We start from the raw sequence: 27871 nt of genomic DNA, 5'->3' as shown, positions 1-27871 counted from the left end.
ACCACTCATATTTACACCAATCGCTGTTTTATTCATTTATTTGTTAGAGTTTGCAGCTTCCGCTTCTTAGACTTGTTGTCCGGGTCCGAAACTTTGTTGTTCAATCGCTGGCAAAAGTTCTTTAGCAGAATGTTCGTGCTGCACCACAATATATATTTGAGCACCACTTCACTTGCGTGTCCCTTTTCACAGACGTCGAAATCTGAAGGCTCCTCGTCGCTGAGCAGTTGCAGTGTTAGTTCTGTGGCTACTTGACGTTGGTTTTGAACCTTTAAAAATTCGGCACATTTGGAAAGCTCTTCCACAACAACGTAATTATGAGCCACCGCATTCACAGCTGGCATTGCTGGGTAAACCAGCCCTCCCCTGTCAATTGCTTTGATAAGACTGTACATGCGATTTTCCGGAGAAACTGCGACAGTCTTGTCAATTGTGAGGAGCTCTCTGCATTTGTCACATTTTAACCTCTTCACAGCGATGTGCACCGAGTAACCAGCAACATAGGTAACCACTGGAATGATATCCTTCAGTTTTGATAGCACCTCCTAGGTCACAACAACGTTGAATTTTCCACTTGGCACTGCTGCCTGCGTTTGGAGCTCTTCCCAATTTTGATTTTGGTCGTTGTCGATTGCGGACGCCATGCTGATTTGTGGTAGTGAGGTTTGCAGTCGCAACTTGTTCTCGCACTCGTAAATCTGTCTTACGGACAAATGATACTGCGAGCCAGCCAGTCGTCGGTAACAACCAAAACGTTCTTCCAGAAGGCCTGTTTGGAACTTCCCAATGATTGATATGTGGGGTTTAACGTCCCAAAACCACCATATGGTTATGAGAGACGCCGTAGTGGAGGGCTCCGGAAATTTCAACCACCCGGGGTTCTTTAACGTGCACCCAAATCTGAGCACGCGGGCCTACGACATTTCCGCCTCCATCGGAAATGCAGCCGCCGCAGCCGGGATTTGAACCCGCGACCTGCGGGTCAGCAGCCGAGTACCTTAGCCACTAGACCACCGCGGCGGGGCTTGGAACTTCCCAAGAAGCACAAAGGACATCTTGAGCTCCTCAAAGCAATATGTGCAGATTTCAATGAACACCCGAGTCGTCTGAATAAGAGCCCCATGTGTCTCACCAGACAACTTACTGGCATCCGCTCTCCTTTCCTTCCACTCCTCCAACCAGTCCAAAAAATCGTTCAAGAAGCAAACCTTGGGGTCAAATGGAGAACGGTAAACTGGCTTTTGCAAGTCATCCCTTAGTCTCAGTCCTTTGAAAGGAGTCTTTACGTTGACAACCTTCCACCACCTCACTGTTACATCAATGAAACTGGCGGTTTCTTCGTAGTGCTTCAGGTTATGCTTGGCTCCAATGACTCGAAGTGCATTCGGTCCGTACTCGCTAAATACCTGCAAAGCAGGTTTAACATCCTGTTTCTCGATGTCTGTTGGGGAAACAGCTTTTATGGACAAAGTGTAGCCGTACCGCAGTACCTGCTCACTCTCTAAATTATATGCGTCTTTAACTGTCTTGAAATACGCATACTGCATGCGCCGCTGCCCCGTTGTGCTTGGTTCGAACTCAGGTAACCAGAAACACTGGTCATTTTGTTTTAACCAGTTGTTGCGCACGCACTTCAGTAAATGCACTGGGTCGATGACGAAGAACAATGGCCTGTGGGGATCTGATGGGTGCGGAAACACGAAATCATTTGCCAGTGATTTTTTTGAAATGGCTTGAGGGGCCTTGCTCACCGAATACTTAAACGGCACCATTGCGCTTCGATTCATGGCGTTGTTGTCGGTCATGACACACATTACATTGTATCGAATTTTTTCTAAGCCGTGAATGACATCTCCTAAAATGTTGTGCAGAAATTCTCCATTAGCCTTTTGAATGGGAACATTGTGCGCTACCTCCTTAAACTTACATATGAGGCTGTGTACCATAAATACAAATGCACTATTTGCTGCTTTTGTGCTGTTCAACGCGATACCAGCGATGTTGTCTCCCTGATAAACAAAAAATGGCTTTAGATGAATTTCGTCCACCATCAAAGTCACGTAGCGTTGCTGCTCATTCAACTCGGATATCTTCTTGGACATGTAGCGGAGGAATGTATTGTCTTGATGCTCTAGTTGGGGGTTCATTCCGAAAGACGAACATATTGACCTAATGGTTCTTGGGTGTGGCATGATGATGCTCCCGTGACTGCGCATGTACTTGTACGCGTGAGGCGATATAGTAAATAGTATGCAGCAGTACACCATAAACTCTACAGATTAGCGCCGTCGTTCTCTTTTTGTTGACATTAACTTCACTTGCTCAGCGAGCAGTTGAATGGTGGGGGTGTTATCGCTTTCTTGTGCTGTGTATAGTTCGTTCAGAAGAGAAGCGACAGTCTCGAAGATGTCTGCGATTGAGTTTTCAGAGCTTGACCTCTGGGCACTGTCGAACCCCTCGACTTCTTCCAGCAATTCCAGCAGCCGTCGTTTGCTGTCGATCACGGACGGAACTACCATTTTGGACCCGAGCCACTTCACTGATGTTTTTGCGACGTTTACCGTAAGAGTTAGGTCGGTTTTTACGACAACAGAGTACTTAATCTAAGGAGCGTCATCATTACAAATGTGAGCCAAAATGACGTGGTCACTGCATTCGATGACATGCTAAAATGTCAGCTTCTTGCCTCGAACGAAGTTTGCGACATCTTTCAAATCACAAAGCTTATCTGCTTCTTCCTCTTTTTTTGGCAGGGAGAAGTGACTCGGCGAGCACATTCTCAAAGGAAGCGGCCTCTAAGCGCATTCGCTTGCTCTCTGGGTCCTCTCTTCTAAAGCTTTCTATAGACAGGTAGCTTGGGCAATCAGGGAATACCGTCGGTACTGCCTCAGCTCGAAGCCGCAAACGTAAGAGCGGTACGGTCACTGTGCGGCCGGTGGCTTGGTCAATATAGCTTGTTTCCCGAACGATGTCTTCGGCTTTAAAGTGGCGTTCGCATACCTAAACATAAGAAACATATCCTAGCATCAGTACGGCTACCTCGTAGCAGCAACAGTACAGTCAGGGCTTTGCGTGACGCGTTTAGGCGTAACGTGCTACAAACTACAAGGCTCGCCACACAACGGCAGGAGCAACCTCCATGAGGAAATTATAAAGCATTCAAAATTTCTTACCCTGGCATTCGCTGACACGACCATGTTTTCACGTGGAATGGCACGTATCCACGCTTGTCTTGCTTCGTCGGCTTGAGGGAACGAAAAAACGTGCACTTTGGGGCCTGTCTTGTAATTGCTGTTGCACCGTGGCACACAAAACTTTCCTGGCATTTCGGCGCTGATTCTAACTCTGCACGAGCCTGTTCTACACACATAACACGCGATAAACACTTAGGTCACTCGCCGTCGCCCAACTACGCACATAAACGAATATCCAAGCAGCAACGTGCATCCGCGCCACGAACGCTCACAGCGCGTCCAAACAGGTCACTCGCCGTTGCCCAAATACGCACAGAAACGAATATCCAAGCAGCAACGTGCATTCGCGCCACGAACGCTCACAGCGCGTCCAAACAGCTTACTCGCCGTTGCCCATTTACCCACAGAAACGAATATCCAAGCAGCAACGTGCATCCGCGCCACGAACGCTCACAGTGCGTCCAAACATGTCACTCGCCGTTGCCCAACTACGCACAGAAACGAATATCCAAGCAGCAACGTGCATCCGCGCCACGAATGCTTACAGCGCGTCCAAACAGCTTACTCGCCGTTGCCCATTTACCTGCAGAAACGAATATCCAAGCAGCAACGTGCATCCGCGCCACGAAAGCTCACAGCGCGTCCGAACAGGTCACTCGCCGTTGCCCAACTACGCACAGAAACGAATATCCAAGCAGCAACGAGCATCCGCGCCACGAACGCTCACAGCGCGTCCAAACAGCTTACTCGCCGTTGCCCATTTACCCGCAGAAACGAATATCCAAGCAGCAACGTGCATCCGCGCCACGAACGCTCACAGCGCGTCCAAACAGGTCACTCGCCATTGCCCAACTACGCACAGAAACGAATATCCAAGCAGCAACGAGCATCCGCGCCACAAACGCTCACAGTGCGTCCAAACAGGTCCCTCGCCGTTGCCCAACCACGCACAGAAACGAATATCCAAGCAGCAACGTGCATCCGCGCCAGGAACGCTCACAGCGCGTCCAAACGTGCCCGCCGCGCCGAGGCTGCCGAGGCCCCGCCACTCAGGGGACCAACGCCATTTAGCGGACACGTGGGACTGGGCCCTTTACTGATGACATATATTCACGGCCCCACGGAAGTTCCCGGCCTTGTGTCAGTCTCGGTGGCGTTGCTCCTCCACCCACTTGCAACACGCTTCTCTCTCGCTTCACTCTCTCCACCACCCGCAACGCTCGACTGCCCGTTCAGTGGAAACACTCTTTCGGCTCGTTTATCTGGGATGAAATTTACCAGAAACCCAACCCGCTTCCTGTGTTTTTACGTTTCAAACAAACACTCACTCGAACAAACGTTACACCGAGTCTCGCTTCGAACCATTCTACCAGCACATGAATCGACGTCCGTTTCAACTGAGTCAACGCCATGCACACCACTGCAACTTCGCACCCTATCAGAGTGGCCTTCGGTAACCAGAATTTTCGGTAAACAGCATGAAGTACTTTTCATGCTGTTTTCCGAAAATTCTGCCGCGACAACAGAATTAACTGTGAGTGCTACCAAGCTGATATGAAAATGATTCAGCACACTCGTTCTCCTTACTTTCAAGGCATGATCTGAGAATCATAGCAAGAAGGAACTGTCACAGAAGGCTGATTATGAGACTCGCTGTTAAACAAGCCACCTCTTTTGTAGCGCTCATGCCATTTCACGTGATGCATGCCCATTCATATAAGAGATATTTAACAACCCATAGAAGATCGTTTAGTAAAAGCAGGTTGAGGGCGTCAAAAGCCTCTCGGCAGTGTCACGAATAGCTCTGACCACCCACCAAAGTGTCTCTCAATTTCCCTAGCGACAGCTAGGCATAGTCTGTCGTTTCCTCTCTTCGCCACTACCTGTACACACAGGGGCAATCCGTCCACCAACCTTAGGACAGGGCACACAGTAACGGGCACCCTGAATAGATTGAACAGGGCTGTCATGCCCGGCGAATCGAAGAACATCAAGTCCTGGTTATGAAACGGGGCAGATTTCGTGGCCGCTGGCAGTAGGAGAACTCCGTCGTCGCCGAGAGTCTTCTCGAAGCGGTCGCGGGCGCTTTCGACGGAGGCGATGCAGGCTTGCGCATTCTGCTCCGAACAGAAGCTGAAAAGTGGCGTCATGTTGGATAACGTGATCGCGGTGAGCGTGTGACGGTTAGCTCCGACAAGGAAGCGGATCAGTTTAATTACAGTGTTGAAACCGCCAGGCCTGAACATCTCTGCCAAAGGCTGCGCTCCTTGCGAACTTCAACCACGTGACCGTCATGAACCACACCTCTGGTAGGTGTATAGTCGCTTTGGTTCGATTCCATGAGCCGTCCTCAAGTAATCGGTGACCTGCACAGAGCCATGAACACGTGCATGATTTTTTAACGCAAGTCTAGCAATACCAAAACCATGCGTCACAGACTTTTCTGCCTTTCGCCTGCTTCTCCAAGGCATATTAACATTTGCTCAGAGCCGCAGAGTGCAAGTACTAAAACAGATAGCGTGGACGTGCGTGAATGCGAGATCGTTGGTGCCTATCTGTGCAGGATGTATGCAAATCACACTGTTTCTGTTACAATGAAATGCGTCAAAGTGTCTTCGTCAAATATTTTATGATAGTACAGACCCGCTTAGCTGCTCTGGTAGCCTCAGTGGTCACAGGGCTGATGTACAAACTTCCTTCCGTGTCCATGTAATGCACCTTCAGATGCTTGAGATTCCCCTGAAACACAAAGGAAAAGACAGTTTTCGTTCGCGTAGCAGAATTTCACTTCACGCTTAAAGTAGTTATGACAGAAAATATTGAAAGAGATGCATATTGCAGGATAGACCTGTGTGAACACACAGACATAATCTACAAAATACCAGCAATTAAAGTAGCTTAGAACGTATATAAGTCCAACTTCTAAAATGCGTGTTTTAAAGATACCACCGGAGCATCGACACCATTTTGTATTAGGGTAAACTCCGAACAACCCCCTTCATCACGAGTTTGGGCTGCCTGTCATGCTCTTTGCGAGAGCTTTCTCGTAGCAAATTTTCAACAGAAAGAGAGAGCGCGGATTCATGAAGCCAGCCACGTTCACATGAAGCCCCTCTGCTTGTCTCCTTCCTGGACGCTCTCTAAAACAGAAACGGCGACTGGGTGCAACTAAATGTCTAAAAAAACAACAAAAAAAAACTTGCGCTTGAGTCAAACGAGGTTTTCAGCCATAACAAGTTGGTGGTTAGCAGCTTGTAGCAACGAAAGAAAGAATTTGTACAATTATGACATTAGAACTCATTTAATCAGCCCATTATTGTGAGGTATTTCTTTCGCATGTATAGAACAAAGGCAAGAAAGCTGATTGTGTGAATGCGCAACTTTTCAAGCCATTGTACTTCTTTTTTCTAGATCGTTCTCGAGTTGGGTTGTTTTTAGCCATCATTGTCTCTTGCGTCATAAAGCACATCTCCTACTTATCAATCCTTTTATTGAATTGGTAAGAAGGGCAATATATGAAATAGCGTGTAAGATATTATGGGAAAGCGTGAGGAGTTGTAACTGCCCAACATTCTTATTAACTGCCTTAAAAAAGACCTAATTACCTGACGAATCCCGCTGGCGTATTGTAAAAAAAGTAAATGCCTTTGCGTGTCCTTGTATACATTTCATCGCAGCGAGCAAAACCAAGGGTGGCACCTGATCTCTCTGTAAACTCCAAAAAAATTATTTCGTTCTCAAGTTGCAGTCATGGGTCGCATTCGGAGAGCGATGCTCTCTCTGTTCATGCTCGCGTATCAAGTATTTTCATGCAGTATCTCTAGATACAGTGTTTAACGCTGCTGAAAAAATTCTTTATTTGTAGGGTGGGATTCCGTTAAACGTTCACGCACCTTTTTGTTTAGTTTGAGCCTATTGGCCGCATATTTTGCCAGGACGTTGAGCATCAGTGACAAGTCTTCCGCAAACCGGCACATGAGTCCCACAAAGTTGTACTGCTCTAGATTCTCTCCGTCATCTGGAAGCAGGCCAGTGTTGGGCACCACACCTAGAATTATGATGAAAAATCAACAGTCAATAAAACAACGACACAGGGTCAATATAATAAGTCTAAAAAGTGAAATTTTTACTGCATTATTTGGTTTGTGTAAACGGAATTGGAACAGAGTCCGTTTGATGGCCTGATTGGGAGGACACTTAACAAGAAAGCCATGAGAATTCATACTTTTTGTCAGTAGATGGTACTCTACGTTACGGAATTCATCGCGCAAATTCGACGTATTTGATTTCGCTAAGTGCGATCACACATGGTCGCTAACAAATTCTGAATTAAGCCAAAATCTAAGAAAGAGAGCGCTTGGAACCACCGGCCCTTTTGGCGGGTGAATGCAGAGAAAAAGGGGGTAAAATCTTCTTTTTGTAAACTTTTTTTTCATAAAATCTCACCATAAGTTGAGTTATGGGATAAGGCACCGCAGTAGGCTGCCTGTACTCGAACGCTACCAGCGAGATCCGTGCCTACGCCCATCAGGGAGCCAGCTGCGGCTAGGAGGCTTCCCTCTCCACCTGCATGTCACACAAAGAAAGTGTTGGAGACATTAACGTTATTTCATTTATTATTGCAAACTCTTCTGCGTTTTGTATTAAGCCTACGCTGGGACCTGCGTGTTCTCCTTCTCAGCAACGTAACATTTTAAAATTAATGTTAAGGACCTCGAGGTCATTAACCTATTAGATAAACTTCAATGTGGCCTATATAAAACTATTACGTTCTAACACGCACATACTACGGTCCTGCTTTTTCCTCCTCTTTTCCTGCCCTCCTTAACCTCGGTCATTTCTCTTCTGAATCCCCTTCTCCCACAATCATTAACATGTAAATGACTTTAATGCAGTGGCATGATTCTGTGTTGTTCATTAGAAAGATTTCTCCCCTTTTTTGAATATGTATTCGTTTCTTGCTTAAATGAAATCCCGATGCGCCATTGGCTTTATAACAGAGCTGTCATGGTGGAGGTTGTGGGGTGTCGAAATGGAGAGTGCCAAGCTTTGGAGTGAACGGACACAGTAGACACGGTCGGAACAAACCAAACAACTCACATTTATTTAGCCGCTTTTGATCAATGATATCGTCAGCCGAATCATTATAACATCAATTGTGCACAACACGCTGAAAGAACCTTACGGAAAATTACAAAACACTCCACAACATGACGAACAAGGCAGTGTCGCTAACGCCTGACTCAACTCAAGGGCCCCCGGAAGACAGCCCGAGGTGCCGCGCACCGGGATCCCACTGCGAGAGACAACCGTACGCGTCAGACGCCACCAGCCTAAGAGCCTGTCTCAACTCTCTCGTGCCGACACCAAGGTTTGCAGCCAGGGGTCACCACTGGCGGCAAACCACACACACACACGCACACACACACACACACACACACACACACACACACACACACACACACGCACACGCACACGCACACGCACACGCGCACACACACACACACACACACAGTAGATTGTACCAGCGTGCGCACGCGAATGGTAAATACAGGTTTTTGATCTAAAGCAATAGTCGCAGGGCCTCCAGATACACGCCACGCGCAGTCCCATCACCTGCCTGCTGTTAACCCCGTTGATGTGAACGCCTGATAGCTCCCTCTTCCAGTTATGAGCGCTAGGCATATAAATCATAACAGCGGTCACAATGGCATAAAGGTGCATGGCGAGGCCAACAATGTGCAGTGGCGGCCGTGGCACGTGCCGGACAACGCTGCCTTCGACGTACACATCATGCGCAGGCTCGATATCAGGCCTTGCTGCAGAATTGATATCACCAAGAAACACCCCCATTACCTACGAGCAAGCTCCTCTAACATGATTCACCTTGTGAATATGTCGGTGATATTGTTTTGTTTCGTTTACTGTCAAAGAGGTCTGTCAGACTTTTAAAGCACAGCTATAATGGTGGAGGGTAGAACTTAGAGAAGGTGAGAGAAAGACCGAAGAGAAAGACAGTGAAAGGAAGATAAAGAGAGAAAAGAAGAGAAAAAAGAGAAAAAAAGACAGAAAAATAAAGAGAGAGAAACAAATAAATACATTGAGAAAGAGATACAAAGACAGCGACTAAAGAAGCATAGTCAGGTAAAGTCAAGTAAAGAGCAAGCATAGTCACGTATTCTACAATAAATAGTCACGTATTCTACAATACAGTTGACGTGTTTTATGTATTCTACAATACGTATTCTACGGATCAGACAACAAGTCGATCAGTGGTGCGAGCCAATTATCTTTTCGCTGTTCGGTAGCGAGGGTGTCAATATCGATGGCAGATACAGCAATTGAGGTTACTGAGCAGGGCACGTCGTCTTGAGGTAGAGGGGAGCGCGAGAGGGCGTCAGCGTCAGCATGCTGGCGTCCGTTGCGGTACAGCACGCGGATGTCGCAGTCTTGTAAGCGAAGCGCCCAATGAGCGAGATGGCCTGAGGGATCCTTCAATGATGAAAGCCAGCATAGTGCATAATGATCGGTGACGACATCGAATGGGCGACAGTACTAATCGTATTGATACTTATGCATAATACGCCAGTTTCATAAAAATCATAGTTTTTTTTAAGAAAAAGAAGAGAATGTCTTGTAAAAAAAACCGTTTCTCAGTGAGAAATTATTGGCAGCTTTGTGTATAGAAAACAATAGTTTCCATGCTTCATTATTGGAAGGTATGAGAGCAGGAAGCCCAATGTTTCGGTATAGTTAAACAGTCCCCCATAATTTTACAGGCTCTTCGTGTTGCTAATAAGCAAAAAAAAAAAATCGCCGCATACCACGAACATACGCAGCATAGTGCCAAAACGTGACGAACTCAAAAGCTTCATAGACGTTACCGCAGCCGATATCGTCTCTTTTAACAGAAACGTGGTTGAACAAGACGTCAATTACTGCGAAGTTTTTCCATCTGACCCCATTATAACAGTATAGCGACGTGACCGACATGACAGGCGAGGTGGAGGAGTACTGATTGTCGTTAGAGACAGCTTATCATCCTCACTAATCACTCACGAATACAACATTGAACTAACATGGGTACGCCTGCACAGTACAATTGGCAAAATAGTGCTTGAAATATGTTACCGTCCACCAGACAGTAGCCCCTCCTTTTGCGAGAACTTACGTTTTTCTCTCGAACAAATAAAAAAACATACACCCGAGGCACCAATCTTCCTTTTCGAAGACTTTATTCATCCCAGCATAAATTGGTCGTTACTTTCAGTAGCCAAAAGATCACCATATAGTGAACCCAAGCAATTTCTTGAATTTACTCCGGACTTTAATCCGCACTAAACAGTTACATGCCCTACGAGGGGTGACAACACCCTAGATCTCTTATTAACATCTAACCTGAAAACATGAAAAAAATGTGACTTTGCTCCCTGCCCTCAGTGACCTTCATATCAGCATTTCTCTGCCTATAAAAAAGAACGCCCCAACGCAAAAATTATCCACCAATTGCAAGAAATCTAACTTCGACGCATTTAACCGCAAACTTGCACTCTTCTACGACGACTTTCGACGGTCATACACTGCCCGCTCGGTCAGCACCAATTGTAATTATATAAAAACACGATGGTAAACTTAAAAACAGACATATTCCCACTTCCCTTGTAAATACAGACACAAATAACTAGTGGTTTACGCAACGCCTATAACGTCTACTTAATAATCAAGAAAAAAACGCCTTTAATGAAAAGCAAAACTTTTTAATAACACCAGGGATTGGGATCAGTACAAATTGGCTGCTAATGAATACATTACGGAACTGAAAGCCTCCAAAGACAAATTCTTCTCAACTGAGCTGTTACCAATCCTACAGTCTAACCCTCGTAAATTCTTTCAAATGATCTCCCCGCCAAATCGTCAAACGCAACTCCAGCTGTCAAACGTTAACAACGAATTAATCCAAACTGAAAAAATGTGCTACATTCCTTAACGATTTCGTTAGGTCAGTAATTTCCCCTGCTCAAAGATTTATTTTACCCACTTACCACTCCACTCGCCGACCAGAATGTCTGATATCCAGATTAACGTTGATAGAATATTTAAGTTAATTAACTCTCTCAAATTATCCTCCTCGGCTAATCGCGATCAAATCAGCAGCAAACTACTTAAAAACAAAATTCACTTGTCAAGCGCAATACTAACCATCAATTACTAAGCACTGGTGAAGTTCCCAACGATTGAAAGGAGGCACAAATCATTCCCATCTGTAGGTCTGGAGACCGATCAAAAGCACCTAATTACCACCCAATTTCACTAACCAGTATACCATTCAAACTGCTAGAACACATACAGCAACCAATTTAATGAACTACCTTGAATCAATTAACTTTCTTTATGTGCACCAGCATGGTTTCAGAAAACTATTGTCGTGCGAAACTCAGCTCTCAGAATTCACCGATTATATCTTGCAACATATGGACGATCATCTACAAATTGACGCCATTTTCCTCGACTTCTCGAAGGCCTTCGACCATGTTCCACACAATCACCTGCTTGCAAAATTATATACTCTTGGTATCCCCCCGAAACTGATTACTTAGATAGAACATTTCTTAAAAAGATGCGTACAATACACAACTGCTAACTCTCATGACTCGCAAATTTCTAATGTTACATCCGGTGTCCCCCAGGGAGCAGGCTTATCCCCCCTATTAATTTTAATTTACGTCGGTGACCTGCCATCTATCACAAAAAGTAGACTTCGACTTTTCGCTGATGATTGCGTCATCTACATTGCCATTCGCAAGCCTAGCCATTCCACTGATCTTCAGGAAGACATTGACACTATCGCTGCATGGTGCGGAAAATGGCTCATGCCTCTTAACCTTAGTAAGTGCCAATCTATGTCCTTCTCCCGTAAACGCATCATCACAAATCACGCATACCATGTCAATTCAAATGAAATAACTCGAACAGACTGCTATAAGTATCTGGGCGTTCACTAGACATCGTCATTATCATGGGTCGCTCGCATTGAAACAATATGCGCACATGCATCACGCACACTTGGATATTTGCGCCAAAATTTCAGATCTGCGTCGCCCGCTATTAAAAAACTTGCATATCAGACTTACGTTTGGCCTAAATTGGAATACGCTTCATCTATATGGCACCCCTCAAAAGCATATTTCGGCTACGAACTAGAATCCATCCAGAATCGCGCTGTTCGTTTCATAACGTCAAACTACTCGCGTAAATCTAGCATCACTGAACTCAAACACACACTTGATCTTCCATGTCTCCAATCACGTCGAATCATCTCGCGTCTCTGCTTGCTTCACTCTTTATATTATCACCCACTTTCCAGGCATCCTCGACTTCAGCCCCCGCCCCGAATCTCGCCAAGCCTCAACCACAGCAAACCGATCGCACACATTAAGTGCCGTACATTATCGATGCAAGATACTTTTTTCCCTCATGCAATAACCCTGTGGAATGCCCTCCCCGACAGTATTGTTTAGTCTACCGACCACACGACTTTTCGCGAAAAATAACAATGCATCTGACCAAAATATTTTCTTTGCTTGTTCCCTTTCTTAGAGATGCTTTTCCTCCATTTCTTCGTCTTTTCCGCCTTTTTCGACCTTTTGTGTGATTAAAAGTCCCCCATATATTGTGTGCCCCGCCTTATGTAATGCTTCCGGGCCCTTAATGCTTCAATAAATGAAATGAACTGAAATGAAATGTTCCCGAAGTGAATGTTGGCGAGTGGGTGAAGCTCAGGGAGATCATTATTCTCCCGACAATGTCCACTGGATTGGGGAAAGACAGGACAAGACGTGTGTAGAGTAGGTACAAAGCTGTTTATTAATTACAATGCGTATATAGTGTTGAGATGTGTGCGGCGTTTTCCTTTCATTATCACCACTTTATGATCGGTGAAATGTAAAGATAAAAGTTATTATATGGGATCCAACCTTAAATTTGAGAAGACGACGTTACCGTGGCGCTGCTGCTTTGAGAGCCCTCAGGTCGGCTTGCCGGTGCTGCAGTTTCGCTGCAGCTTAGCGAGCCCGCAAGTCTGAAGCCGCTTATCTGCGCTGTCGTGCTGCAGCCGCTTTGTGAGCCTGAAACTCTGGACTGCGTTGTCGCGCTGCGAGCAGCCGTGTCTTCATTTGTAACGACGTACACTCTGTGACCATAAAAGAGTAATCCAGTAATCTGTAAATCGAAGCATTCTCACATCGCGCTAACGTTTATGTTTGCTGATGCAAGCGTCATGGCACACACCTGTCTCATGCTTTTGCGCGCAAAGGACGCGGCTGAGACAATAAAGATTGACAGGGTGGACAGCCGCGCAGGATTCACGGCAACACATCACCCTACAGTTTTCAGAGTGGTATCAAGTGGCTGAAGGGAACGGAGGATGCTCTTTCGTGAAAGTTTTTTTTTTCACTGCATTTCACTGCATCCTATTGAATACCAAGCGTTTCTTTTCGTACTGCACGCATGTTTTGCAACTATCTATCTATCTATCTATCTATCTATCTATCTATCTATCTATCTATCTATCTATCTATCTATCTATCTATCTATCTATCTATCTATCTATCTATCTATCTATCTATCTATCTATCTATCTATCTATCTATCTATCTATCTATCTATCTATCTATCTATCTATCTATCTATCTATCTATCTGTCTGTCTGTCTGTCTGTCTGTCTGTCTGTCTGTCTGTCTGTCTGTCTGTCTGTCTGTCTGTCTGTCTGTCTGTCTGTCTGTCTGTCTGTCTGTCTGTCTGTCTGTCTGTCTGTCTGTCTGTCTGTCTGTCTGTCTATCTATCTATCTATCTATCTATCTATCTATCTATCTATCTATCTATCTATCTATCTATCTATCTATCCACTTACGTCTAGGTGCTCACGAGATCACCCCCTTGACATGGAGTGAACCAAAATTAGTATGGAAGGATGACATTATCGGACGACTATGAAGACATAATGTCAGAATACCGTCGCACACGTCGGCAAGGCTTCCCGCCAAACAGTGGCACATACATATGATAATGGCTGGGGATTTTAACCTTCCCTTATTAACTGGGAAACCCTGCCGCCTGGTTATATCGAAATTGCAAGCGGAGATAAATTATTAAAGATATTGTTTTCACACAATCTTACAAAAATCGTGAAGGAAGCCACTAGAATAATCACGGAAACGAAGTCATTGCTCTACCTTGTGTTCGTAACAAGCCAGTCGGATGGCTACATGGTGTCAGTGGAAGCGGGCATATCAGACCACCGGCTAGTTGTTATCAACATTGCCACAGAGAAAAGCGATCGTCCAAAGCCTGTTTCGCGTGTAAAAGTTAAAAATTTTGCAGAAGCGGACGACACTTCTATTTTAGATTTTTTAGAAGTCGCCTTCGACGAATTTCAGTCTGCCTCAGAATACGAGTCCATTGAGACATTGTGGAATCGATTTAAGGCAATCGTGGACACCTGTGTACAGAGATTCATCCCGTCTCGTCTTAATAAGGTAAAACAACGCAGTCCATGGATAACCAGGAATATAGTTCACATGAAAAGAAAAATTAAAAACTACGGAAAAAAGGGAGGAACACTACTGAATTATCTCAAGCTCGTAAAACCCTAAAAGAAGCCTTGTCCGAATCGAAGAGTAAGTTTTTCAAACATACCCTCGCAGAATTTCTGAAGAGTGCGCCTCAGAAGTTCTGGCTTTATATGAGCGGCAGAAAAGAAAAAATTGAACAGATCACTGCCGGATCGAGAACAGTGACGCAAAAGACTGAGATAGCAGACGAGTTTAACAGGTTTTTCCAGTTCATGTTCACGATGCCGTCAGATGTGCGCGGTGATAGCAACTTGCATTATTCATGCGCATGTCCTATGGAACCCTTATTGTCTGATCAAGAAGGTGTAATTTCTCGGTTGCTAAATCTGGATGCAAAGAAGGCTAGCGGTCCGGACAAGATACCAAATGCTTTTCTGAAAAGATACACAAAATGGGCATCGTTCTTCCTTGTTATTATCTTCAAAAAATCTTTAGAAACTCACACTAACCCACAGGACTGGCTCTGCGCAATTATCATGCCTTTGTTTAAAGCCGGCTACCGAATAATTATTAGCAACTATCGTCCTGTGTCACTGACGGCTGTTTGCTGCAAAGTCATAGAGCATATAATAGCAAAGCATATCATAGTTCACTTGGAGGTTAATCAATCACTTAATGACTGTCAGCATGGATTTAGAAGTGGCAAGTCCACAGTGACGCAATTGATTCAAACAATTCATAATTTCAGCTTGGCTATAGGCGATCGCAAACAAGTTGATGTAATTTGTATTGATTTTGCTAGAGCCTTTGATGTTGTAAACCACACTAAACTGCTTTTTAAACTGAGTAAAATTGGATTCAGTGATGAAATTTTAAATTGGATAGGCGCCTCCCTGAATAAACGCAAGCAAGCAGTGAGGATGGATGGTTCTTTTTCAGCCACGATAGATGGGTTTTCAGGTGTGCCTCAAGGGTCCGTGCTTGGCCCACTGTTGTTTTTGTTGTAGATAAATGATATAAGTACTATTGTAAAGGCACCTGGTAAGATGAAACTTTATGCTGATGATTGTTTGATTTATATGCCTGTAAGCTGTACTGATGATCAACTCGAGTTGACTAAGTGCCTTGAAGATTCGGAATTGTGGTGTTGCGAATGGGATATGGAAAAAAACTTAAAAAAAACAACATATGTACACATTACCAATAAGAAAAATGTTCTCAATTTTCAGTACAACATCGGGAGCAATAAACTAAGTAAAACGCCCCATTTTAAAGACTTAGGGTTGACAATTACGGACAACCTAACTTGGCACCGTCACATTGAATCGGTTTGTGCTGAGTCATTTAAAAAACTGTGTTTTCTACGAGCAAAGATGCATAAAACACCGAAACACGTAAAGCTCCTTGCATACCACACATATATTAGACCTAGACTGGAATACGCCTCTGTGGTTTGGAGCCCTCACCAGAAACACTTGGTCACCAAGTTAGAACGTATTCAGAGGCGTGCAACTCGGTTTGTGTGCTCTGGATATAGAAGGCGGGATTCAGTAACTGATACGCGAAATTCATGCAATTTAGAATCACTGGAAATTCAAAGACGGAAACAAAAACTTAGAACAATATTTCGTACAATCCAAGGGATATTCAAAATACCTAAAGACGAGTACATTCGGCTTCCCGAAAAACGTAGCACTAGATTGAATCATGATGCCCCCATTGAACCTTTTAGCGCTCGCACTGACACCTTTCGGTGGTAATTTTTCCCGGATGCTATAGAACAATGGAATTCTTTACCCCAACATGTTATTAGCAGTACCGATATACAAACTTTTGACAGAGAAATTGATGCTTATTTTGGTAATGGTTAAAGTACTGCCCATTCTGTTTTCCTGTGTTTATTGCTTAGTGGTTTTTTTAGGTGTTCTGTTTGTGCTCGTATTGTACTCCCTCCCTGTTATGACCCTCAAGCGAGGGTTGACAGTATTAATAAATCAATCAATAAAATAAAAATACACGCGTGTAGGTATGTGCCACTGATATGTGAGCATGCGTCACATGCTATTGGTACTTTATATCTGCCAAAGAACGGGGAGAACACACATAGGTAATTTTAACGCGTGAGCGTGGAGAAAGACCTAACATCGGCAGCGTTCACCTAATGAACGCAAAGAGTAAATGTCAGGGTCCCAGAAAGAATTGAACCCCAGCATTCTGTGCGGCAATCAAACATTCTTCCACAGAGCCACGCCAGGTCTCGGAACTACTTTTTCAATGGACGCTAATGTTCGCGAAACGTCAGTTGTGGTGGCAGTGCTCACTATACAATTCTATAAGCAATGCATATCGTATGTGATACAGCGAACAAGTTGGGTTAGCGTCCATTGTAGTTAAGTGTCATGCGCATAGTTTTATTTATGTTGCAGTGTCGAGGGCTACCGTTCTCGCAAACATCGGCGCTTCGTATCAGCTCAATGCTTTTAGTGTTGCTAATATTCATGTTTATGTTGGCATCGTTGCGCAAGTGCAAACAAGGGTTATATAAACATCTGCAATGGTTCAATATATGTCAATGCGTGCAGAATTTGTACATATATTTATCATCACTTCCTAACGGGTCATTCAAGAAAAAAATGACAACACGGTAAACTTCTTTCCGCATGCTTCGCATAAAGATTACCAAGGTACGGAGGATTTGCCGAATGTTTTTCACTGCACTCGCAGGCCGATTCATTATGGAAAAGTCGCATGATCGATAGACACGCCGAGCCACCACGGTCGACGAGATCTGTCTTCCGAGAAGCAGCTGCTCAAGTGCGCAGTGTTGTCGAGACTTTTGAAGCCGTTTCGGAGTGGCTTCCCGTTCTTGACGCTTGTGTGTATTTGTCTGACTTCTGATGAAGTATGTTCTGTGTACTTAACTGGTGATCATTTCATTCATTAAAGAAAAAAAAAAATGCGTGGCTGTGTGGTAGAACGCTAGCTTTCCACGCAAATGACCCGGGTTCAATACACACTCGAGCCCAGAATTTTTCATTTTTTCAATTTGATTTGCATCTTTGTCAATTTTTCGGCCAAGCACAAGACAGCGATTTTTCGCTCACTATCGCCAACGCCGGAATTTCGATGAAACGAGCCTTTTAACACTAACGATAGCTATAGTGCGAGAACAAAACGACGACAAAGAAACAAGAAGGACACGGCGCTAACTTGCAACTGAGTTTATTGCGCAGAGCGCGAAAATATATAGAGGAGACAGTAACCACTTGACAAAAACCATATGGCACAAGGAGCGAAACATAAGTAAGGAAAAAAAAACAAAAGCGCAAAAAAGGCAAAGTTCATAAGGAGACGAAACAAAAACGTAAAGGCAATATAACTACTTGCACGCGCCAAAACCTTCGAGGAACCTTAGTTCCTTCTCGGACAGAGACACGGAGGGCTCGATAGTGCAAGACACCTGTTCGCGTGCCATCTGCGCGGCCTCGACAATGATTTGGGTGTGCTCAACTTTGTGCCTGTACAGCGTCGCTGTGTCCTTGAAAAGGGGCACACAGTTGCACTCAGTGCAGTGCTGAGCAAGAAAACCATCTTTCCCATTTCTAACATTGTTAGCGTGTTCTCTCAGTCGATTGTTCAGACACCTTCCGGTCATTCCGACATAACAACCACCGCATGAAAGGGGGGTCCCATAGACAACTTCCCGGGAGCATGCCGTATCCCTGTTTCTATGCTGAACTCTGCATTCTGTTGATGACTGCGTTTTCAGGGGGTTTGTAGATTTGGTGAGGCTGAATAATTTGAACGGTGCAGAGAGCAGGACACCAACTCTATCGTTTTCCGATTTTCTTGAGCCTGTGTGATATCTGGCGTTTGCATAGAATCACGGCTATCCTTTCACGCTCTGTATCCGTGTTGCTCGTATTCTGTCGCCGCATCTGCTCTGCATTATTAGTCCACAAGATAGTCTCGGTGAAACGGGGTTTATTGGCGCAAGTAGTACTTGCACAGCGGGTCTATTGATGCGGAAAGCGGGCGGCAGCAACCGACGCAGGAAACACAACGCTCGGGGGAACAGCTCGCGCTCGGCTCCTCTTGCTGAAGGCGTGACCCACTGCGGCACATAATCTTCTTCCTCTCTACAATACCCCGGCGACGAAGACGAGCCATCCTGGCAAGTGAAGGGGACGAGAATAGGAGTGGGTCGTGATACGGCTTGAGACGACTCACGTGGACAGTCTCACGACCAAGGCATCGCCTGTCCTTAGATGGCGTGACCGGCTCGATCCCGTATGTGAAGGGAGATCGACGTTCGACGACGCGATAAGGACCGTGAAACTTGGGGCCAAACTTAGCGGACAGACCTGGGGAGTGGAATGGCAGTAGGAGCCAGAGGAGCGAGCCCACGGCAAAAGGCTCAACTTTCTGGTCGCGGTCGTGGCGGTCTTTTTCGAATGCTTGTTTGTCCGTGGTGAATGATCGGGCCAACTGACGACACTCTTCAGCGTGGTGCAAAATTTCAGAAAGTGGGTTGAACTCTGAGACGTCGGGACGATACGGCAAAGTAGTGTCAAGGGTGGAGCACGGCTCACGCCCATATAGAAGAAAGAAATGCGAGATGCCTGTGGTTGACTGCGTCGCGGTGTTGTACGCATAGGTCACAAATGGGAGAATGACATCCCAGTTTGATTGGTCGGAGTTGATATACATGGCGAGCATGTCTCCTAGCTTTCGGTTAAAGCGCTCAGTTAGACCGTTGGTCTGCGGGTGGTAGGCTGTAGAGGTGCGGTGCACCGTGCGACATGCCTGAAGGAGTTGTTGTACAAATTCGAATAAAAAGACACGCCCTCGATCACTTAGTAGTTCACGTGGTGCCCCGTGACGCAGTACGAAGCGTCGCGAAACGAAATTGGCTACGTCACGTGCACCAGCCGTAGGTAGTGGAGCTGTTTCAGCATACCTCGTCAGATGGTCGACGGCGACAATGATCCATCGATTTACAGTGGCAGTGTAAGGAAGGGGACTATACAGATCAATAGCAACGCGGTCGAAAGGGCGCGCCGGACACAGTAGAGGCTGTAATAATCCGGGTGAATGGGCAGCTGTCTTTCGTCGTCGGCATAATGAAACAGACCGATGTATTTTCGTACAAAAGTGTACATACCACGCCAGTAGAAACGCTGGCGGATCCGCTGATATGTTTTTGACACACCAGCGGGAGCATGTTGTGGGTCGGCATGAAAATACGCACAGCCCCGCCGCGGTGATCTAGTGGCTAAGGTACTCCGCTACTGACCCGCAGGGCGCGGGTTCGAATCCCGGCTGCTGCGGCTGCATTTCCGATGGAGGCGGAAATGTTGTAGGCGTGTGCTCAGATTTGGGTGCACGTTAAAGAACCCCAGGTGGTCTAAATTTCCGGAACCCTCCACTACGGCGTCTCTCATAATCATATAGTTGTTTTGGGACGTTAAACCCCACATATCAATCAATCAATCATAACAATACGCACAGACATCAGATCGCATGTGGCGTGGTATAATCAAGAGCCATTTACGAGCGCGTGGGTACGCAGACGTTAAAGAATCGGAAAGAATGTTAAGGAGAGATGTTATCCATGGGTATTTTCGCTCTTCAGACGACATGCTTGAGACGGAAATGGGAGCGATGGAGAAGTTGGTGTCCGAATACAGGTCTGCGGTGGATCTCACTGGTGATCGTGAGAGGGCGTCCGCATCAGAGTGTTTTCGTCCTGAGTGGTAGACGACACGAATGTCGAATTCTTGTAGGCGAAGAGCCCAACGTTCAAGGCGACCTGAAGGATCTTTTAGTGACGCCAACCAACAAAGTACGTGGTGATCGGTCACAACGTCGAAACTCTGTCCGTACAAGTAAGGACGAAACTTGCTTAACGCCCAAACGATTGCGAGGCATTCTTTTTTAGTTACGGACTAGTTCATCTCCGCTTTCATGAGTGCGCGGCTTCCGTATGCGACAACGTACTCTGAAATACCGGGCTTTCGTTGCGCGAGTACTGCTCCCAGACCAACGCCACTGGCATCTGTGTGCACTTCAATGGGGGAACTTGGGTCGTAATGGCGTAGAATCGGTGGGGAAGTAAGTAGGCGGCGCACTGCAAGGAAAGCTTCGTCGCATGCCGGGGTCCAGTTAGAAAGATTAGCTGGACCGTTCAGTAGTTCTGTAAGTGGGGCTATTATTGTTGCAAAGTTGTGGACGAAACGACGAAAATACGAGCACAAGCCGATGAAGCTCCTAAGTTCTTTGAGTGAAGTCGGCTTCGGAAAGTCGGCTACGGCTAGAAGTTTTTCTGGGGAGGGGCAAATTCCATCCTTTGACACAACGTGACCAAGTATAGTAAGTTTGCGAGCCCCAAAGCGGCACTTCTTTAGGTTAAGGTGGAGGTTTGCCTTGGTAATACACTGAAGGATGGTGCGCAGACGGTTGACGTGGGTAGAGAAATCAGGAGAAAATACGATAACATCATCGAGGTAACATAAGCATATCTGCCATTTGAGGCCGCGTAAAATGCTGTCCATCATTCGTTCAAACGTTGCAGGTGCATTGCACAGACCGAATGGCATAACTATGAATTCTTATAGGCCATCCGGCGTAATGAACGCTGTTTTGGGATGGTCACACTCTGCCATCGGAACCTGCCAGTAACCTGAACGTAAGTCCAGCGAAGAAAAGAATTCGGCACCTTGTAGGCAATCGATAGCGTCGTCGATGTGGGGAAGAGGGCATACATCTTTCCGTGTAATTTTGTTCAGTCGCTGGTAGTCGACACAAAATCTAATCGAACCATCTTTTTTCTTCACTAGCACAACAGGTGAAGACCAGGGGCTAGAAGATGGTTTGATGACACCGCGCTGAAGCATATAATCCACCTCCGCTGCAATTACACTTCGTTCCTTGTATGATACGCGGTAGGGGCGTTGCCGCAAAGGAGGGTGCGTTCCGGTGTAGATTGTGTGAGCGACGGTGTTCGTTTAACTCAGTGCCTATTGAGGAAGGTCAAATAAGTCTCGGAATTCGTGCAGAAGGGTTATTAGCTGGTTCCGTTGATCCGGAGGAAGCTTGCTTTCGATGGAACGATTGAAGATATCCGAGGAGTAGTCATCCCGCGTAAAAAGAAAAGTAACGGCGTTCAGTTGAAGTTGCTGGCCAGGGTCGTGGGTCTCAATAGGCACAATAACATTGTCATCAACAGGATGAACATAGCCCAGTGTTTCGTGAGCTCTTAAGGTGAGAGGGCATGAGCTAGGATTGCAAACGACAATTCCGGAAGTATCTTGGTGAGGTGGCAGAACGACGTATGGCAGAGACGTACCGTGGCGGCGACTGAAAACGTCAGATAGGGAGAACACAACGGTTGAGCCGGAGAATTCAGTGCGATTAACGGGGACAACGATGGCACTAAGAGGAGGAACATCAACGTCGGAAGCAACAAGGAGCTTGCCTAGGTGAGTGTGCTCATTGTCGGTAGATGGCGCATCTGGAAACACAGAATATTCAACCTGCGCGCGAGCGCAGTCAATTACGGCGTGGTGGCGTAACGAAAAATCCCATCTAAGTATCATGTCGTGGGCACAAGTGGTCAACACGAGAAACTCGATGTGGTACAGGACGTCCTGAATGTTTACTCTCGCCCGTACATGCTCCGACTGGTCGAATTGGTTGCGCACTCGCGGTATTCAGCAAAACGTTGGAAGGCGGCGTAGTTACTTTTCTTACCGAACGGCAGAGTTTCTGACTCATCACAGATACGGCGGCACCCGTAGAGACAAGCGCAAGAGTTCGTAGACCTTCAACAAACACTTCCAGAACGTTTGTGGGGGACCGGCGAGGACTTGTACAATGCGACGATTTCGCAGCTCATGCCTCCGGAGCCGCGGCAGTCAGTTTTCCGTCTTTACAGGGTTCGGTCGGCGACGCAGAGGGGACGGAGAACGGTAGCGGCGTGGTGAGGATGAGCGACGGGGACCGAATGGTCGGTAGTCGGCAGCAGGGCGGTGGTCTAGTTCGGTTGGTGGCGAGTCGCGTTCCACTGATTGTCGGTCGCATTGACGTGGCAGTTCTCGTTGCGCGTTGTACGGGGCCGGTAAAGAGTAGTCAGGATACCTCGGAGGTGCAGCCGGGCCCATTGCGAAGCGCCGGCGACAGAAGCGCGCCACGTGACCTGGATTTCCGCATGCGTAACAGATCAGGCGATTGTCAACTGTGCGCCAAGGGTTTCCGTTATAGCGCTGTTGTGTTGCTGAATATGGCGTCGTTGATACTCGTACAGGCTGGGGAGTCGGCCCAAGCGGAGGTCGTGGCGGAGTAGCAGCAACAGCACCATAAGTCAATGGCGCGGTGACGGGTGCTGTCTGAGAGATGGACGGCAGTGCCTCAGAGACCTGTGCCTGTATTACCTGCCTGATGGCGGGGGCGAGACGCTCAGAAGAGGGTTCCGTTGCCGGTAGATATGACAGGCACGAAAGTTGTCGGGCCACCTCTTCGCGCACATATTGTTTGATTTCCGACATGATTGTGCTGTGGTCTCCACCCAGGCTCAATGCCGCGAGAGTTTCATCGGTAGCCGCTGGACGCCGTGTCATTACCCGTTGTTTGCGCAACTCCTCGAAGCTCTGGCAAAGATTGGCAAGTTCGGACATGGTACGTGGGCCCTTGGCCAGAAGTATCTGGAAGGCGTCTTCGTCTATCCCCTTCAAAATGTGTTTGATCTTGTCTGCCTTGATCATTGAAGATCATTGAAGGGTCAAGGCGCTTGCACAAATCGAGCACATCCTCGATGTAGCTTGTGAAGCCTTCTCCCTGAAGCTGTGCGCGTCCCCGTAGGCACTGTTCGGCGCGAAGCTTGCGTACCTCGGGGCGACTGAACACATCGGTAATGCGTAGCTTAAAGGCACCCCAAGTGGCGAATTCCGAGTGGTGGTTGTTAAACCAGAGACTCGCTACCTCTATCAGGTAGAAGGGTACATATTGCAGCTTCGAAGGGTCGTCCCACTTGTTGCATGCGCCTACCTTTTCAAATGTCGACAGCCAATCTTCCACGTCTTGCCCATCAGTACCGTCAAAAAAAGGTGGATCGTGCACTCGTAGCGCAGTGGGCACGATGACCATCGGAGGCTGGGTCGTACCTTGCTGGGTGTTTTCTTCAGCCATGTCTGGGATGGCAGGTGGTTTCCTGTTGCGGAGTTCCAGGTTGAGTTACCCCGGCGCCTCCACCACTCTGAAACGGGGTTTATTGGCGCAAGTAGTACTTGCACAGCAGGTCTGTTGATGCGGAAAGCGGGCGGCAGCAACCGACGCAGGAAACAGAATGGTCGGGGGAACAGCTCACGCTCGGCTCCTCTTGCTAAAGGCGTGACCCACTGCGGCACATAATCTTCTTCCTCTCTACGTCAGCAACGGAAACGACAAATGCCTCGGGGAAACTCGAAGCCTTAAGCCGGGAAACTTGAGCTTTGAAGCTCGCAGAGATGTTGTGGGCGTACGACCTTTTTAAGGCGTTCTCAAGACAAGCTCTTGCTATGCTTCGCTTGACTAACTTGCTGTGAGTGGAAGAAAAAGGAAGTAAAGGTTCCTGCGCACGTGGTTCATAACACCAACAGATGTGCCGTGAGCTGAAAAACAAACTTGTTGTTCTCGGGCATTTCATGTGTCAGCTCAAGAGGCTTTAAACAATCTTCAAACACACCTATAGTTTGAGTCGCAATCGACTGGACCATTGAAGAGTTACAATTTATGAGAACCAAGAAATCACCCACGTATCTGAATACTTTGATGACATGCGAGCCTTTTGAATTTTCTGCAGTATTTTGCCCATTTTTGCCAATAAAAGATCACTGAGTAGAGATGCTATGCATGAGCCGATTGAAACACCCTTTTTCTGCAGATAAATGCTATCATTCCATTGAACGAAAGTAGAGGTAAAGTACAGCAAAAGCAGCTGTTCAAGAAAGTTTCACGCACTGATACCGGTTTTTAATTGGAAGTTCGAATCCCCGAAGAATTCTATGTTATCCCTTATACATTCTCATACCTCATCGTGAGGGAGGGAGTAGTATAGGTCCTTTATGTCAATTGAACAACCGAAAACATTAAATTGATTTCACTGTTTGAAAAATTCTATCAGTGCCTGCGAGTTTTTTATTTGAAATCGGTTATTATTCTTTAGACACTTTAGTTGAGTCTGAATAAACAAGTCGAGTGGCTTTTGCCACGTACCACTTTCTGTCACAATAACACAGAATGGCATGTTAACCTAATGTGTTTTGGCAGAAAAAAAATTTGCTCAGCCCATTTTTGTCACTTTTGCTAATATGCTGTGCTAACTGTTTCAACTCTAGTTTACGACACATTTCCTTGGCTTGCGTTTTTACCCTATCTAGACGAATGTCGGTACAACATTTGAAAACAGAGCTAATAGCTGTGACCACCTTTTCTAGGTAAGGGCATTTAGGAAGAACGGCGAAACCACCCTCCTTATCCGACGGCACGACACAAAGTTCATTGTCTCTCAGAAACTTGGTCGTCATCTGCACCGGAAGGTGGGTGCTGGTGGGCTTACCCCGTAGGAGCACGTCGACGCCTTCTGAGATGCATCTGTCCGAATCCTCTGGTGAGGCGCGGCCAGCAATCGAGCGCACCATTGAAACAAGCTCGGGTGCGGACCTTTCTCAATCGACGGCGAACTTCGAACCTAGGGCAAGGGTGTTGTGGACGTAGTCTGGCAGGACGACATCACTGCAGGAGTGGACCACACCTGAATGCCGGTGGTTGGTTGAGCACTGCACATGAAGGCTAGTAAGCTCACGTGACCACGAGCTGTTTGCATTGTGTTCGATTCGATCGCAGTACTCTCGTCATCTTCTTTTCTTCACTACCAGTGTAAGATCTGTTTGTTGAAGCTGGACATACAGGGCTGCATGGTACTTGCGCTCTTGTAGGTGCCATTCATACCGAAGAATTTTGCACACCCGTATGCCTTGGCCGATAGAGGGGTGATAACCTTTAAACAAGGCTCTAACGTCTAGAGGGAGCTGCTTGGTGCAAATGCAGAAAGTAATATGGAGACTGCGATGAGGGTTACGAGGACTGAATGTTGAAGAGAAACACGCGAAAAAGAGCCCAAATACCTTGAAATGTAACTTAGAAGTGTGGCAGCTTGGAATAGTTGGTATGGCATGACGATAGTTATAGCGCGAGAACAAAACGACGACACAGAGACAAGAAGGACAGGAAGGACACGAGCGCTAACTTCCAACTGAGGTTATTGCTCAGAGCGCTATATTATATAGAGGAGACAGTAACCATTTCACAAAAACTGTATGGCACAAAGAGCAAAACACACTCTCAACGAAAATGACCTGAAATAACCTCAAAAACTGGGTAAACCATTTGTTCTCTAGCGCACTACCTTTCCTGGGTTTTTTTTTACTACCTACTATCGAGGTAAAAATTTACTCTTGTGCTGACTGAGTTTTTGAACGTAGGGAGAGTAGTAATTATTTACCCCAGTGAGGTTTTGAGCCAGTATAGGGAGAGTAAATTTTTACTGCCTTCACAAGGTTTTTGAGGCGATTTCTGGGAGTTATTTCCTGTGGTAAAAAATAAAAATTGACAGGTGCATTCGCCCAGAGTCGACAAATTTATTGAATAGCAGAAATGATAGAATTTATTAAACGGCAGAATTGGTGACACATAGATTCACATACAGACATACAGCAACATACAACAAATGCAGAATAATACACCACTCAAACAGACTGCACGCGTTTTCAACTACAGTTTGACAATCCGGTATATATAGGCACAACTTTTTGACCGAACGTGTAGTACCGGTAGGAGAGCTCTTTTTTGCATCGAATAACTACAACGGTTGAAGGTGCAAGCGTAAATTTAAATTGGGCTGCAGGACACTAAATGTCGCACCGACCTTTTATTATAAATCTACCCGATCTCACCTTTTTGAGTATCCAATGATTACTTGGCACACCGAGCTCATGGCCCCACGCGTGTTAACACTGCTGATGCACAAGTGCATAATATATACCTAAGTACGCACAAACCAAGGTAGCTCAATGATTTTCATTAAGCGACGGTGCACAAACACTGTAGCAGCACGTATTCATCGCAACGGGCGTAGAGGCGCGGTGCACGCCTGCACACAAGCTTCTTACCGACGGCGTACTAGGCCTTTTCGAGGAGCACGGCTATCCGATGAAACACAGCTGGCGATCACAGAACACATATCATGCGCGAATTTCGTCGTTATTTCACACACAAATGAACACGTGACCGCTATCTTACGGGGACGGGGCGGTATATGCATACTTCCAACGAAAGACCACCGTCCGGGTATTCTTCGTGCTCACCGGCAGCCGCTTGTTGGTTCCGTCTGCGTCGTATCGGCTTCACGCCACATTGTTTGAGAACTGTTGGTACATGAGGTGGGCAATTCGGGCAGTACTTTACTCATGCAGACATCGCCTACTATGGAACAAAATATATGCGATGCTTCCTTCACCTGCCCCGGCGACACACTCCCACTGGTCACTGGCGGCCGCGGCTCGGGGCCGACGACACAGTGAAGCATTTTGCCTATTGCTTCTCCAGTATGCAAGCACGGACGATGACACCAGATTGATTTTGGTACCACTGGCAGATCTTCGCGATTCGGCACGGAAGCGAAGTATCCGCGACGTGCAGGTTCGGAGGCACTCAAAATCGCATGGTCGCTCGGTGATGTAGGAAACACGTGAGATCCATCAGCCCAACCAGACACACAGATATCGAGCTTCTTGTACCGTCTCTCTCCAAAGCCCCTGCCGAGCAAAAGCCAACAATTTGCGAAAATATGCAGGACAACTTTCCACAGCAGGATTTCTTTCTTTTTTTTTCTTTTTTGAAAGCCCCCCCCCCCCCCCCCGTCTTTTTTTTTCGTTCACAGAATGCAGTTCTCGCTTGTTGGGCTTATGCTGCCCCCAGTTCCAGTGAAAGTGCGTTGACTCGAGGTCAGTCCTGAGGCACGGCGATGCCAAAAAAAAAGAACAAAAAACATCTGTGGTCCTCGCGTACCTT

General features: G+C 46.5%; 1 protein-coding gene and 2 pseudogenes across 1 annotated transcript; all 3 read right to left on the bottom strand.

Annotated features, from left to right (window-relative positions):
* Positions 1-5: 5 nt before the first annotated feature.
* Positions 6-902, bottom strand: LOC142791390 (uncharacterized; annotated as a pseudogene).
* Positions 6-3423, bottom strand: LOC142786156 (uncharacterized; annotated as a pseudogene).
* Positions 3424-5485: 2062 nt separating this feature from the next.
* LOC142791375 (fatty-acid amide hydrolase 2-like) lies at positions 5486-9047 on the bottom strand. The gene is made up of 5 exons (XM_075885484.1): positions 8789-9047; positions 7641-7760; positions 7088-7242; positions 5838-5933; positions 5486-5560 (listed from the first exon to the last, which is right to left on the bottom strand). Exons 1-5 carry the CDS (start codon positions 9045-9047, stop codon positions 5486-5488), a joined length of 705 nt encoding a protein of 234 aa, XP_075741599.1.
* Between the last annotated feature and the right edge of the window lie 18824 nt (positions 9048-27871).

This window comes from Rhipicephalus microplus, chromosome 2 (assembly GCF_043290135.1).
Source record: "Rhipicephalus microplus isolate Deutch F79 chromosome 2, USDA_Rmic, whole genome shotgun sequence".
Classification (NCBI taxonomy): Eukaryota; Metazoa; Arthropoda; class Arachnida; order Ixodida; family Ixodidae; genus Rhipicephalus; species Rhipicephalus microplus.
This window is presented reverse-complemented; position numbering and strand designations above follow the sequence as displayed.

What these genes read in the sequence shown, in the direction of transcription:
- LOC142791375 (XM_075885484.1), bottom strand. Translation starts at nt 9,047, where the DNA reads ATGGGGGTGTTTCTTGGTGATATCAATTCTGCAGCAAGGCCTGATATC. An exon ending in ATCCCATAACTCAACTTATG is followed by an intron (nt 7,243 to 7,640) that starts GTGAGATTTTAT and finishes TCATAATTCTAG; the next exon opens with GTGTGGTGCCCAACACTGGC. An exon ending in GGCTCAAACTAAACAAAAAG is followed by an intron (nt 5,934 to 7,087) that starts GTGCGTGAACGT and finishes TTTGTGTTTCAG; the next exon opens with GGGAATCTCAAGCATCTGAA.